General features: G+C 40.2%; 2 protein-coding genes across 14 annotated transcripts in view; one reads left to right on the forward strand and one right to left on the reverse strand.

The window, feature by feature from the left end:
• Positions 1–14,224, reverse strand: part of CD274 (CD274 molecule) — a 132,637-nt gene that overhangs the window by 23,695 nt on the left and 94,718 nt on the right. The window lies entirely within an intron of this gene.
• PLGRKT (plasminogen receptor with a C-terminal lysine) overlaps positions 8,573–14,224 on the forward strand; it is a 47,337-nt gene continuing 41,685 nt past the window's right edge. For 2 of the 3 annotated variants that reach the window (XM_005660117.4, XM_084957344.1), the window contains exons 1-2: positions 8,586–8,653; positions 11,468–11,554. In XM_005660117.4, the coding sequence (XP_005660174.1) occupies positions 11,474–11,554 (81 nt within the window). In that variant the 5' untranslated portion in view covers positions 8,586–8,653; positions 11,468–11,473. 3 annotated transcript variants of the gene reach the window in all.

Below are 14,224 nucleotides of genomic sequence, written 5' to 3' on the forward strand. Positions count from 1 at the left end.
AATTCAAAATACTGCATAATGAATGAATACTGAGATGTTCCCAATACCTGGGTTACAGTATTTACTTCCTAAGTAAGAATTTTCACATTATTAGAATATCACATATTTTTATTTTTTAACTTGTGAAAATACAGAGAATGATACTGCCATTAAAATACGGTGGTGAGTGTGAAATTCTCCTTAGCCTCAATAAAACTGTAAGAGACTTGGAGACTGAGCTCAAATCTCCTTTTTAGGACACATGGTGGACTAGAGCAGTGTTTTATCAACTTTATTCCCTGTGATATTTTCTACTTCTTCAGGTTAATTTTTCTAAAAATGAGCATCAAGACCTAGAATGTAGACTTTAAGACCTGTTACTGTGGTCATCACTATCAAGTGGGAAAAAGCTGGTTCTTGAGCCACTTACCACTAACTAGCTGAGTTTTCTTGAGCAAATAATTAACTGAATAGGCAGGATTAAGTAATATCCTCTTAGCCAGCCTACGGAAAATTTTAAAACTGGGGGTGAGGGTGTTTAGTTCTTGTTTATTTATTTCACCAAAGCAGTGTTCAGTCTACCTAATGATCAGCAGGGAAGGTAAGAGGTGAATGGAATTTGCCTTTCTCTGAAGTTGCTGATGGGAATGGAAGGTATTTACTCAGCTTTCTACTCAGAAATTTACATATTAGTAATCTGAGGATTTGTGATTTTGTTCATCTCACCCACCTGTTTCCACCCATCAGCCATTTACTTTCCCATACTGTTTATCAAGCTTTTTAATACAGTTTTTATATCCTCTGGAGATTAAAAAAACAAAGGAAGTATTTAGAAAAAAAGAGACTTTATCACTTCAAAAAAAGTATATGCAAATCAAACAGCCAGGAGGGCATTAGTCCCAGAACCTTGTTTGCTTTTGTGGTTTGGGAAAAGTAGATGGAAGAGTGCTCAGGTAAGAGATGAGCCCTCGGAAGCCAGAGCTGCAGGACTAGACATCCTCTTGATCTCTAGTATCACCATATCCCATTCTCACCCCTCTTACTCTGTTCATTTTTAGACGTTACAAACTCATCTTGGCCAATGTGCTGTTTCTCAGAGTGTTTCTGAGGGTCATTTATATCACACTTGACTTGGAGTAGTTCAAGTAAAAATACATATTCCAGAGCTCTGCTGCAGAACTGTTAGATCCAGTTCTATTGGGGGTGGTTCTAGGAGTCTACACTTCAACACCATCCCCATGTGATTCATGTGCATGCTGAAGTTTTAAAAGTTGGTAGTATAATGTTTAAGGAAAAAATACTGAACCAAGAGTTTTTTGCAAGTGCAGGTATAACTCTCCTTCCTTCATTTAATTTAATTGGTATCAACATCAAGCTTCATTCTACCTCTGTCCATTCTACTTTCACTTTTGCCCCTGAAACAAGACAGGTGATCCTTGTTTGTCCTGACCTTAGAGAGATAGATTCCAGGTTCTTACAAGTGGGCCTGAAGTGATGCTAGCATATTCCTGGTGAAGGAGCAATTTCCAGTAAACTTTTTTGATCATCAGAAACAGGATGGAGCCCATTGTAGCTCAGCAGTAACAAACCTGACTAGTGTCCATGAGGTTGTGGTTTGATCCCTGGCCCTGCTCAGTGGGTTAAGGATCTGGCATTGCCTTGAACTGTGGTGTATGTTGCAGACACAGCTCAGATCCTGCACTGCTGTGGGTGTGGCACAGGCTGGCAACTGCAGCTCCAGTTCGACCCCTAGCCTGGGTACTTCGATATGCCCCAGGTGTGGCCCTAAAAAAGAAAAAGAAAAAAAAAAAAAAAAGGAAATTACATTCCTTTGCAGAATTGGAAAGGTGGTGGCAGTATGCTGGAAGTGGTCCAAGGGCCTTGGTCCTGCTCCTGAGACTTAGGCTACAAAATGACTAGGCCAGGTCATTTTCTATCATAAGTTGAAGAAATTTCCTGGGAGCGTTGTGCCAGAGATGAGAGGAAAAGGTGCTGAGTTATGGTTAGAGCATTCCTTTAATAAGGTTAACAGAGGGAAGGCCTCAGAGCCTGAAAAATGCACAGCTAAGGAGTGTAAGTGTGTACTCTAGGGATAACTGTTTTACTTCCTTACAGAATAAGGCAGAGTAGAGAGTAAGTGGAAAGCATTGGTTTCTTTTGTGCCTGTGAATAAACAAGGCAAGTAGAAACATGTCAGTTACAGACTAGAATAATTGACATTTTACAACCCCAAGCAAAGGCCCTGACCCAGAAACTTTTGCTAAATTTTGTGCTAATCAGACCTAACAAAGCAAAAGAGAAAATCATATCAGCATTTTTATAATAAGATAGGATAGTAATACTCTGACCTCAAACACCATGGTAAACTTGGAAAGTCAGAAGCAATTTAGGCATATTTCTACCCCTTGGAATCCAACTCTATCAAGGCAAGTTCCCAGGGGATGAAGATAAGTAGTTTCCCCAAACACAGTAAGGCTTGGCCTAGGTTTGAGTTGGAAAATGTGGTTCTAGTTTGCTTCTAGTATAGTAGGGTTGGTCTCAAGCAAAATCATTGAGTGTCCATTACTCTGTATGTCACACACTCCAACAGTTATGAAGATAACCCTCATTTGTTTGGTTTTGATATATGGGATCAGTGGTGCCTACTTTAACCATAAAAAATTAATCCAGGGAACTCAGCATTTTTCATGCGTTCTTGGAGGGCAAGAGAAAGATGGGGAGTAGGGAAGAAAAGTCTAACGTGGATATGCTTGTTCCCAGGTTTTGCTTGGAAGAAATTTAATGGACAATGCCAGGCTGAGCTGTCCAGCACTTCTAGGGATTCTTGCCACAGAAGAAAGGGAAAAAGAATGAAGACTGAAATCAGGGAGTGTTTTTTTTTTTTTTTTTTTTTTTTTTTTTAATGTCCCTGAATGGCACAGACAAAATATTGGGCCCCACTTGTGAAGAATTTCAAAGGAGAAGGATTATATAATAAGGTAGATCATTTTATTCACCAGATTTCAGGGACTGTTTTCAATTTTTTTAAAAGAAGGCATTCTGGCTAAGAGACCAGGGTGAATTTCTCAGAAGTGCAGGAAGCTGAGTCACTGGCTGGGAACATGGTTATGTGAGTGGCATGGCTGTAGGTAGAGGGTTATCAGGGTTCAGTCTAAGTGATATGGAGAACTCATGATTGAGAAGTAGGAAAAATATAAGTAGCTACTGGAAGTGGAAAAAATATTTGGAAAGACAAATATCTAGAGAAGATTTTAGAAGTTTCCTATTAAATATGCCATGCAGATCATTTGTAGGGACTCTTTAAGAAAGTATTATTCTTCAGTGTTTTAGAAGTCAGTTTATGTTTTCTTAGAATGCTATTACATGCTTGGACTGAACCATGTGAAGCCTTAGTTTTATTCAAATTACACTCTGAAATATAAGTGCCCACTGTTCAAAAAAGCTCTCATTGATTTGGCTGCCTCCTTAAATTACTGTCATCCCTTTCAATGGTAAACCTCAACAAACCATATCCTCACTTTTTTCAACTATCAGTTAAGAAAACAAAATTCAGTAATTATAATATAGATTTAAAATAATAGTAATAGTAAAACATAGCATTTTTTATATTTCAGACACCATGTCTTGGTGATTTACCTATTTTAGCTCATATAAATTTTATAACAATCTTATGAGGAAGATATTACTATTGCCCCTATTTTAGAGATGTGGATACTGAGACACAAAACTTTAGTAATTTGTTTAAGCTTACATAGCTAGGAAGCAGTACAGCTAAGATTCAAACCCAGGTACCCTGGCTTCAATGTCTATGCCTTTAACTACCATCTAAGTGTGTAGTGAAATTTGTATTTTATTCAATGCTGGTGTCATCATGTATTTGTTCAACCTTATAAAATTAAACATAGAACTGCCATTTAACATAGAATTCTACTTCTACATATATACCTAACCAAGAGAATTGAAAACATATGTCAAAAAACTTGTACACAAGTGTTCATAGCAGCATTATTCATAATAGCAAAAAAATAGGAACAATATAAATGTTCATCAATTTTAAATGGATAAACAAAAATTGTATATCCACACAGTGAAATATTATTCAGTCATTAAAAAGAATGAAGTACTGATACATGTTACAACTTGGATGAGCCCTGAAAACCTTATGCTAAATGAAAGAAGTCAAATACAAAAGGCCATATGTTGTATGATTCCATTTATATAAAAGGTCTAGAATAGGCAATCTATTGAAACAGAAAGCAGATTGGGAGCTTCCAGGGGCTAAGGGGCTAGGAGGACCATGGGAATTACCTGCTAATGGTTAATGGGTTTCTTTTGGGAGGTAAAGAAAATGCATGGAATTAGATAGGGGTAATGATTGAAAAATTTTTTGAATATACTAAAAGCCATTAAACTGTAAACTTTTTTTCTTGTTATGGCTGCACCCACCCTCATATGGAAGTTCCCTGGCTAGGGGGTCAAATCAGAGCTGTAGCTGCAGGCCTACCACAGCCAAGGCAGTGCTGGATCCTTAACCCACTATGCGAGGCCAGGAATCAAACCTGCATCAGGTCCTTAACCCAATAAGCCAAAATGGGAACTCCCTAAAACTGTACACTTTTAAATGGTGAATTTTATGATATGTGAATTATATCTCAACCTAAAATTAGCTAGGTAGGGAGAGAATGAGTTCACTGCTGTCATTCTATTATAGTGCCACATGGTGTCACTGTTGAGGAATGCAAAAAGTCCAAAGAAGGCTGTACAAAGCTCAGTGATATTCTGCGGATTAGGCTGTACCCAGCCTTCAGGTGTGCCCCATGACTGAAGTCTAAGGTTAAAATTCAGATTGTTCCAGAGTATGGGCAACACCATTCCAGAAGAGTTTAATATTGAAGAGCTTCTAGCCTTACTCCCACCTTGTGCAATTACGTGCTCTTCACAGATTAAAGTTCTTGGCTAAACCTGGTTCCCACTTTAATGGAGAAATTCACACTTCTTTCAAAAGCATCTGTTAAAAGGAAATACCTCTAAGCATATTTTGAACTTTCAAAAATTTTGTTTTTTAAAAAAAATTATTTTATGGCTATACAGGGAAATATTTAGCAATTTTACTGTCCTGGGGTAGATTTTCAATGAGTTGAGAATCTTACACTAATTCTTTCAGTATATATTCTATATAGTCTAGTATTTCCAATTAAAATATTAAAAAGCAATACATTTATGAAGATAGTCATCATGATGTTATTGACAGTAGCAAAAATCAGAAATCTCCAACAATGGAAATTGTATACATACTTGCTGAAAATCTTATATATGTTTAAAATTATACATATAAATATCTTTTAACACATGAAATCCTTATTCTATAATGAAAAATGATTTTAAAGTACCTACTTGTATGTGTGTATGAAACATATACACATACATTCACAAATTCATATGATTGTAAGTAATACACAAATTAAAGTTATATGTCATTTGATATTGAAATAATTTCCCCTTAATATTCTTACTGTATACTTTATAAAATCTGTTCAGTATCTATACCAAGATTTCTTTCAATTCCCAGAGTGTATATTCTCATGGGTCACTTTTTCTCACTGATATTTTAAAATACATACATGTGTATTTATAATGGGTGTGTATACTTTAAAGTGTATCCATTGAGTTTCCATCAGGAATTGGAATTCTACTCAGTTGGTCTCACTATTTAAAGGAGTAAGGTGATGGTTAAGAGAACCATCCAGTTGCAGCATTCCAGCCACCAAGTTGCAGTTAAGAACCATCAGGCTACAGCAACAGCAGGAAGCCCATGTCATCTCTAAGCTGAAGAGCAATGGAGGAGAGCATTTCCAGAGCTTTGTGATCTGGAGCCACAGAGGAAGAGCCACTGGTCAAGAGCTGCAGTTGTGGAGGAACACAGCCACGACCAGATCCTCAGCCTCAGAGAAATAATGGATAAAACACCCTACCTCTCTTTCCTCCTGCCTCCAGTCCCCTGTGGATGCCTCCACAGCCCAAACCCAAGTGGAAACCAGCTAAGAAGAGCCCAGGTAGTGTCTTTCAAAGAGGTCAGCTTCTGGAGTATAGCATAGGACAGTTAAAGGAGAACTGCTATGAGGGGAGACCAAAAGAAGACCCAGATTGTCTACCTGTTTTGCTACCCAGGATTTACCCTTGCTCTTTGCTCAGATGGAGAGAATCTCATCCCCTAAAGATTCTGAGACTCCCAGAATCCCACCAACTACTTTATTGCTATGAGGTGATGTCAGTACTCTGATCCAGAAACTAAATTGTAATATTTGTCTTCATACAAGGTAACAGGGAAAGGAAGGACAGAGAATTAAAAAACAAGGTAACAGGGAAAGGAAGGACAGAGAATTAAACAATAATCAATCAACATAAAGAGCTACAATAGTCCTTGCCTCTATAGCTTGTTACTAGGCTAAAACTGATAATCAAAGATTCCTACTTCATTCTCTTTTGTTTCCCTTACCCTGTGCAGTATCTTAGTAGGTCAGGATTTTTTACCTGGTGTGGTGATGCAATGCTTTAATTTCTGCATGGTCTCAAATTTAAGTGCTCCTGACTTTATCAGTTTACTGCAGTTATCTAATTATCATTATTATTGCACAGAGGAGTATTAAGATGGGCTGTGTGAATCTTTGGGTGTCATGCACATTTCTCTTTGTCCTCATTCTGTAGCTGCAACCCAATCTCCCCTTGGTTATTGGGATCTGTTATCCCAGTTCCATCACTATGTGGAACCAAAATGATCAAGGGGGCAGTTTCAGCTTCCAATTCTATAGAACCATGGCTGGGTCCTCCAGTGGAAGCATTTCCTCTTTTTGAATTAGGACTTCAAAATATAATAAACCCAAGGTTGTAGAAATTGTTTGTTGGGTATTTTCCATTTATCACTTTGGTTTTTGTGCCTAGGAAGCTAACCTCTATGGACTACATAGAGGCTCCCTTGTTTTCTGCCTTTCTGGTGGATCTGGTCAATGGAATATCTCAGCAGGATACCAGAGCATGGAAGGACAGAGAGATGTGTCTTTCTTCTCTACTCTATCCCCACTTGGAGCTGAGATGCTAGCAGTATCTACAACTACAGGATCTTACCCCACTTGGCCAAGGATTAGCAGTGACTTCTTTCCTCTAGTGAACAACATAGCTCCTGTTGGGTAGTCCTTTCATACAGTCACAGCTATTGCTCTTGCCTAGTTTTAATAATTGCTCCCTTCTCCTTGTCCCTTTAGACCTAGAGTTAGTAACAGGTTGCCACTGTTGCTGGTTACTGCTATTTACTTAATGCTAACTGTGTTCCAGACACTGTGCTAAGTGCCTAAATATTTATCTCATTTAGTCTTCACAGTCCAATAAATTAAATGGCTTCAGTCCTATTGTAGAGATGATAAAAGTTAAATTTTGGAGAGGATGAAGAGTGACAGTGATGGATATCAAATAAAGGTTTGCTTATGCTAGATGTCGTGCAAACGCTATCACATCAGTTGCTATCCTCTCTTAATGAGTCCAAGACGTCCTGCACTCAAATGATATCATATCAGTTGCTTTCCTCTCTTAATGAGTCCAAGTTCCAAATGGCTTCGCTTCTGTGTGCCCAGGTCACTCTGGCAAGATGGTGGGGTGGTGTTCACTCACATGCAGAGCCTGGGGGAGATTAAATGCTTTCTTCACTGATGTGAGGGTCAGACAAGGCTAAGGGCAGGGACCTTTCTCAAGGCCAAAGCCTGGTAAAGTCCTTGATATTCTTCCAAGCCGTGTAGTAGCAAAGAAAAGTATGCCAACAGTTCCTCAAGTTTTTCCTCAAGGAAACTCAGAGAAGGACCTGACTTACTCAAGACAAAAATTACTGGTGAGGGTGAGAAGAAATGATTACCTCTCAGGGTAGCAGGGGAGAAAGATGTGCTCGGTCAAAGAAACTGGATTGGTAACTCTGACCAGGTCTATTCTTTTTTCGTTTCCTGCCTTAACATTTTTGCCACTTTAATGGGTGGCAATTTAACAGATGGAAGAGACTGAGGCTCCAACAAATTAAATAAACTATGTCTGTGCTGATATTCAAAGGGGGGGGGGATCTACCCTCGACATTAAACATTCTGTAAAGCAGAAAAGCCCTTACAAATTTTTATAACTGTGGATTATATATATTTCAATGACAACCTCATGAGACACATTCTCGAAACAGACCTTACAAGTGGTAGTTGACTTAATTACTGGAGAATAACTATGACATGGCTCATTAAGCTCTCCAGAGAGAGTTTTACTTTGAGAGGGAACATGACTTGCTCAAGCTCCTCGTGGGTAAGTGACAAACCTCACTGAGTCATTTAAGTGCGATTTCCATGCTGCTCTCTCTCTGCCTCCTTTAAATTTGATTGCTGAGTCCCTGTGGTTTTGAATTTTCCTCTTTGACCCGCCGCTCCCAGGCGCCTGGCGGAAAAGAACATACCAGACCTTCAAGGTCAAGCTTGCGGGCCCTTTAAGGAGAGCTGCGCTGATTGGCTGAGGCTCGGAATTGTCTGTCATGGCCAGCCAATCCTGAGGCACTGTGGGAGTGAGGCCCAGTTCCCTGCGGCGGTCTAGGAGAAGCCAGGCCTGGAAGCCTCCGTTGAGACCGGAGAGACCCGGCGCCTCTACTGCCCACTGCCCAGTGAGTGTGCACCGGCCGAGCGGGCCAGGCTGGCCTCAGGTGGCTGGGGAGGGCGGGTCCCCGCAGTTGCGAGTGCGAGAGCTGAGCCCGTGGGGGTCCCCAGCTTGACGGGCCGCGCTGGGCGCCCTCCCCTCAAGAGCGACCTTGGCTTCCTCAGCTGCTAGTGCCGACCAGTACTGCCAGCCTCGTTTGAAGGAGTCGTTCTCCCTTGCATAGACTGAGGGCTCTCCCATAACGTTGTAATTATGCTGGGGAAGTAGGCAGAGAGTTGTTTACGGAAATCAACATATCATTACATATCACTGCAGGAGTTACCCAAGTTACAGTAATTGGGTCCAGGGTGCGCAGGTGGAGTTAACGTAGGGAAAACCTTCCGGAAGCTGTGGGAGTTCTGGGCTGGAATCTATAGGGGAAATGCGCTAGTTTGAATGGAACGCGCAAGCTAGAATTTGTAGGGGAAGTGGTCTAATTTGAATGAAACCCAAAGACATTGAAAACGATCGTAATCATGCAACTAGTTATAAATGCAGGTTGTTAATACGTCATTTGTTCAGGAAATGAGTCAGTGCACAAATCTGGATGACACACTTATAGGTCATGGAATTATTAATTTTTTTAAGGTAAAATCAAATCCTGAATTCCTAGGTGTGACCCAAGGAGGATTTCTTGGAACTTGCAGCCCCAACACTCCTCAGAAATACCCCTATCTATTGCACAGCTGAGGCAGGGCTGGAGCATTAAAGAGACCTTTTTAAGGTCTCGTGAGTAATCAAAGGAAAAAATGAAGGCAGAAGAGACCCAGATCAGCATTCTTAGCCTTCTGAGACACAGTAGTGTCCAAGCTGTAATTAGTAAGGCATTTCTCTCCAATGACAAAGTGTTGGCAGTTTTGAAAAACACTCATTTTTCAGGTGTGGTCTTCTTTGGGAATTACAGGGGAGCTCTTCCCCCTTCTACCTTTAACTCTTGGGAACATCTTCTAATACATCCAAACTACAATCCAGACCCAAAAGAACAAGGCCAAGAAAGATGTAAGCCAAAGTCCTAACTTCCCAGATAGTTTCTCTTCCCTAGGTGACTGACATAAGGATTGTCACTCTACTTTGGGGAGAGTCTACCCTCTTATAAATAGGGGCATTCTAAGGGATATAACTCTGACATACGGTGTGTGTGTGTAGAAATGGGATTAGAGGAAAGTTGTTTTCTTTATAAATGTTTGTTGCAGGTGTAAAAATTCAATTATATACTCCTACCTACAGAATAAAGAATTAGGAATGACAAGTGTCTGAGCTACACCTTCTTTTATATCACTTATGTTTCTGCAACATTTCTGGGGTAGAGACACTTTGGGGACTGCCAAGACAGGTCATATATTGCTCCTGCCTTCAGGCAAGTTGTGCTCTGCTGTTGGAGACAGTGGACACGGGGCTGTCAAAGTCTAGAGACAGGAGAGAACTTCTAGATCACCTTACTGGGTGGTCTCCTCCTCTGGCCACAGGATGGAGTGGAGCAGTGGGTGGGGAGGAAAATCTCATGACCTGCCAGGCCTCTTTATGGAAGTGCCTCTTCTCCTCTGTGAGTGGCTCAGCCTCCTGTACCCAGCCTTGAAGTTGACTGGCTCAGAGACTTCTGTAAATTAAGGATGCATCTTTGGCCAGAATACTGGGAAGCCACTGAAGTCTGGCTTGCATTTCCCACTCACTTGAGCCCCATTAGTAGTAGCCTCATTCCATCTGGCATGAAATGTTCTCCCTCTCCCCACGTCTTTTCACCAGTTGGCTAGAACCCAAAAATTTCTGCTTAAGATATGGAAAATAGGAACTCTGTCCGGGCTTCTCACAGAATATTGTGAAACCTAGGTGGAAGCATTAAGAGTGGCCACCTTGACCTGAAGTTCACCAAGTGCTCAACAGCCTACCAAAGAATATCAGCAACATTGTTGAGGAGGGTAGAGCAGCTACAACTTCCCCAAGTTCTGCAGTCTTCTGAAGGTAGAATCAACAACTAACTGAAGGTCTTTTCTACCTACCTATTTGGATTAAGAACAAAAATTGGAATTCTGGGCCATCTAGAATTGCCAGCCCACTTAAGAATATCTTAAGTAAGATAAATAAGATAGATGGTACCATATATTCATCTAAAGTTTGTGTTTAAATATTTTTTTCCCCTTTTGAGAACTTCAGTAGTACCTTAAGAAGAAAAAAAAAGTGAAGTGAGGCTAGAGGAGATGGCCAAGGGATATTAGCAGTGGCTGGATGGGAATAGCAAGTGGATAGGAGAGGGATAGGGATTATAGGCAGAGTATGGATATAGTGACCTTGAGATACCAAAAGCGTCCTAAAACACAAATGAAAGGAACACAGAGAAATCAGTCTTCAAGGTATACAAAGCATCTTCTAAATGACTCTGCCTCAGAAGCAAAAGTTCTGTTATCCAGCTGTACAGAGGTAATAGAATGGATGGTGTTCACCCTGCCCCTTATAAAAATGAGAGGGTTTTTTGTTTGTTTTTAAGTGTTCAGTTCCTCAAGATATACTGTGCGAAGAAAAATTGAGAACTATAGAATATTTAGAACAGGAAATATTTTGAAAATCATCTAGTTCAATCATCTCTTCTTAGGTAAATGATGGCCAGACTGGTTACATTTGTCCAAGGTCAAACAGCTAGTTGAGAGCAAAGACTAGACTCTACACTGTGTATCTGGGTCAGAAAATTTTATTTTTACTTTATGATAAACTCACAGTGGCCTGAAACAGAGTATATGAGGATGTATGTAGAATATATTGTTTTAAACTTTGCTTTTTTACATTTTAGGTCAAGATGGGGTTTATATTTTCAAAATCTATGAATGAGAACATGAAACGCCAACAGGAGTTCATGCTTATGAATACTCGGCTTCAGGTACATTTTTAAATAATTAAGTTTTTATGTTGTTACAGTGGTCAAAGTTTCTGTCACATGTGCTTCAGCACTGGGTTCTCCTTAACCCCAAAAGGTAAAATGCTCTCAGGGCTCTAATCTCAAAGCCAAGATGAAATGGACTACTAATTACCTGGTGAATGGGCTTGTTTAAATCTCTAATCCAGGCACCTAATGTAAAAATTTCCATACCGCAGGAAAAAATAACTGCTTAGAGTGTATGGTATATAGAGTAATGTTCCACCCCTGGCCAAAAAGATGCCTGCATTGTAATCCCCTATGAATATGTTATCTTACATGGCAAAAGGGGCTTTACAGTGTGATTAAATTGAAGAGTTTGAATCGGGGAGATCCTAGATTATCCTGGTTTATCTGGAAGGCCCCAACGTAAGGACAAGGGTCCTTATAAGGGAAAGGGCGGGGCAATTGAAGATGGAGTAAAAGAACCATGAGCCAAAAGATTCAGGCAACCTCTAGAAGTTGGAAAAGGCAAGGATACAGATTTTACCCTACTTGCAAGTTAACACATTAGCCTGTCACTATTCCACGGATGCTGGCAGAACATGGAAGATACCTATTAGAGGGAATGCAGTCCCTCCAATCCATTTTGACCTTCTGACCTCCAGAACTGTAAGGCAGTGAATTTGTGTTGTTTTTAGCCACTAATTTTGATAATTGGCAATAGCAGTAATAAGAAATCTTGATAGAATGTGAACATTTGACACTGGATCTATACAACAACTAGATAATATCAAAGCAAAGTAGATTTGTCTCATTGCCTAATATAGGTTGTCAAAAAGTATTTTAAAATGTTGTATATCAAAATTAAGTATTAAGTGTGACTGAAATTATTTTCCTAAGATTTCTAAAAAAGATCTCTAGGCCTCTATGATTCATTATGGACATAGGAATAGAAAGTTCTATTGTGAGACATATAGTGAGTGCTTAAAAGTGAGGGCTAAAGTCGGGCTGCCTGGGTTTGAGTCCCAGTTGCCCCCGCTGACTAACTGTGTGGCTTGGGCTTCAGTCTTGTAACCTGTAAACTGGAGGTGATAGTGTCCATCTCAGAGGATTGCTGTGAGGAATAAAGATGACCCTATATAGAATGTGTGTGTGTAGAACAATGCCTCAAATCTTCAGAACAATGTCTCTAAGTATTACTTGTTGTTCTTGTTATTATTGCTATTAAAGAGTGATAAGAGTATCTTGTGCAGGATAAAGATTTCTTTTGGGGGAATAGAACTCTTGAAAGAACAGGCAATTAAATTATTTTAACAGAACAAAGTGACCTAGAGGAGACCAAATGCCTAGGTTTATGAACCATCAATGTAAGTCACATACTCAGAGAGTCATTGTCCAAGACCTCTGGAAATTGCAAAGCTTTAATTTTTATGTTAGATGTCAGGGTCTGTGAAGAGTTTGGGATTTTACCCTACTTGCAGGTTACTAAATTAGCCTGTTACTATTCCATGGATGCTGGCAGAACACAAGAGATACCTATGTCAGACAGAGGATTTTATTACTTGCAGCACGATAACAACATGAGCATAGGTTCACATGAGTGGGAAGCTGGTGGAGTTGGGATGGGGAAGCTTTACTTTCTTCCTCGTGTTTGTTCACTGCAAACGCAATCCCAGGAAATGACCTAAACAAAGAAGAGTCTTGGCCTGGCATTGTTGGCTTATCCAGAATGTGTGGGGATATTCAGGGCCCATGACAAATTTCCCCTCAGCCTGACTGACCTTAGAACTTTGAGAACAGCCTTGACTTCTACCCACTGATCCCAGCAACCACTATAGCTGGCACGGAGGGTCATACTGGCAAGAGCACTGCTCACACACACACATTAGTTTTCAAACTGGCTGAACCAAAGGTGAACCAGGACCAGGCATTTAGGACAATTTTTGTGAATCCAAGAGCCTTAATGAGCTAGTAGTTTAGCTTCATGTGGCAGAATGGGGGTAAAATTTCCTCCAAAGGGTAGCTACTGTTCCTTTATGCAAACTGAGATGATCCTAGGGCCAGACCAGCCACATCCTCAAATATATTATTTTTATTTGGCCAGGAAATGGGTGCTTTCCTGTAATTGTCATGTCCTAGTTGACTAAAATGAGGATGTCAAGTCTGAGAGTCACAAATTCTCCAGAAGTTAGGTGTTCATTTTTAATGTAAGCTCAGTAATAGGCCAGTAGCCGCCACCCCTTTTTGAAAGAGGTATGCTCTGGGATTGTGTCCACCAACCCCAAATTCATATGATAAAGTCCAAACCCCCACTACCTCAGAATGTGACCTTATTTCTACAAGGTATTCAAGTTCAAATGAGGTAATTAGGGTGGGTTCTAATCCAATATGATTGGTGTCCTTATGAAATTGTGTCCAGAAAAATAGTCCTGAAGCAGAGCCTTCCTTCACAGGTCTCACAAAACTAAGCCAATAAATTTCTGCTGCTTAAGCTACACAGTTTATAGCAGCCCTAGTAAACTAATACAGGGTGTGTTTGGTGCTTGTGTCCAGCATGTGGTGCTGTTGTACTGGGCAATAGCTTCTGAAGATGGCTGTGATTTTTCTTCTTTCTCCCAGAGATTATGTATTTTTTGTATTGGGTCACTTGGAAGGGGTCAGAGAATCCCTGAATGGGAGAATGTCCTCTCA

This window comes from Sus scrofa, chromosome 1, assembly GCF_054392235.1.
Source record: "Sus scrofa isolate SSC_HxYL_T2T_F1_AM1 chromosome 1, Sscrofa_HxYL_maternal_Yorkshire_Landrace_v2.0, whole genome shotgun sequence".
Lineage (NCBI taxonomy): Eukaryota > Metazoa > Chordata > Mammalia > Artiodactyla > Suidae > Sus > Sus scrofa.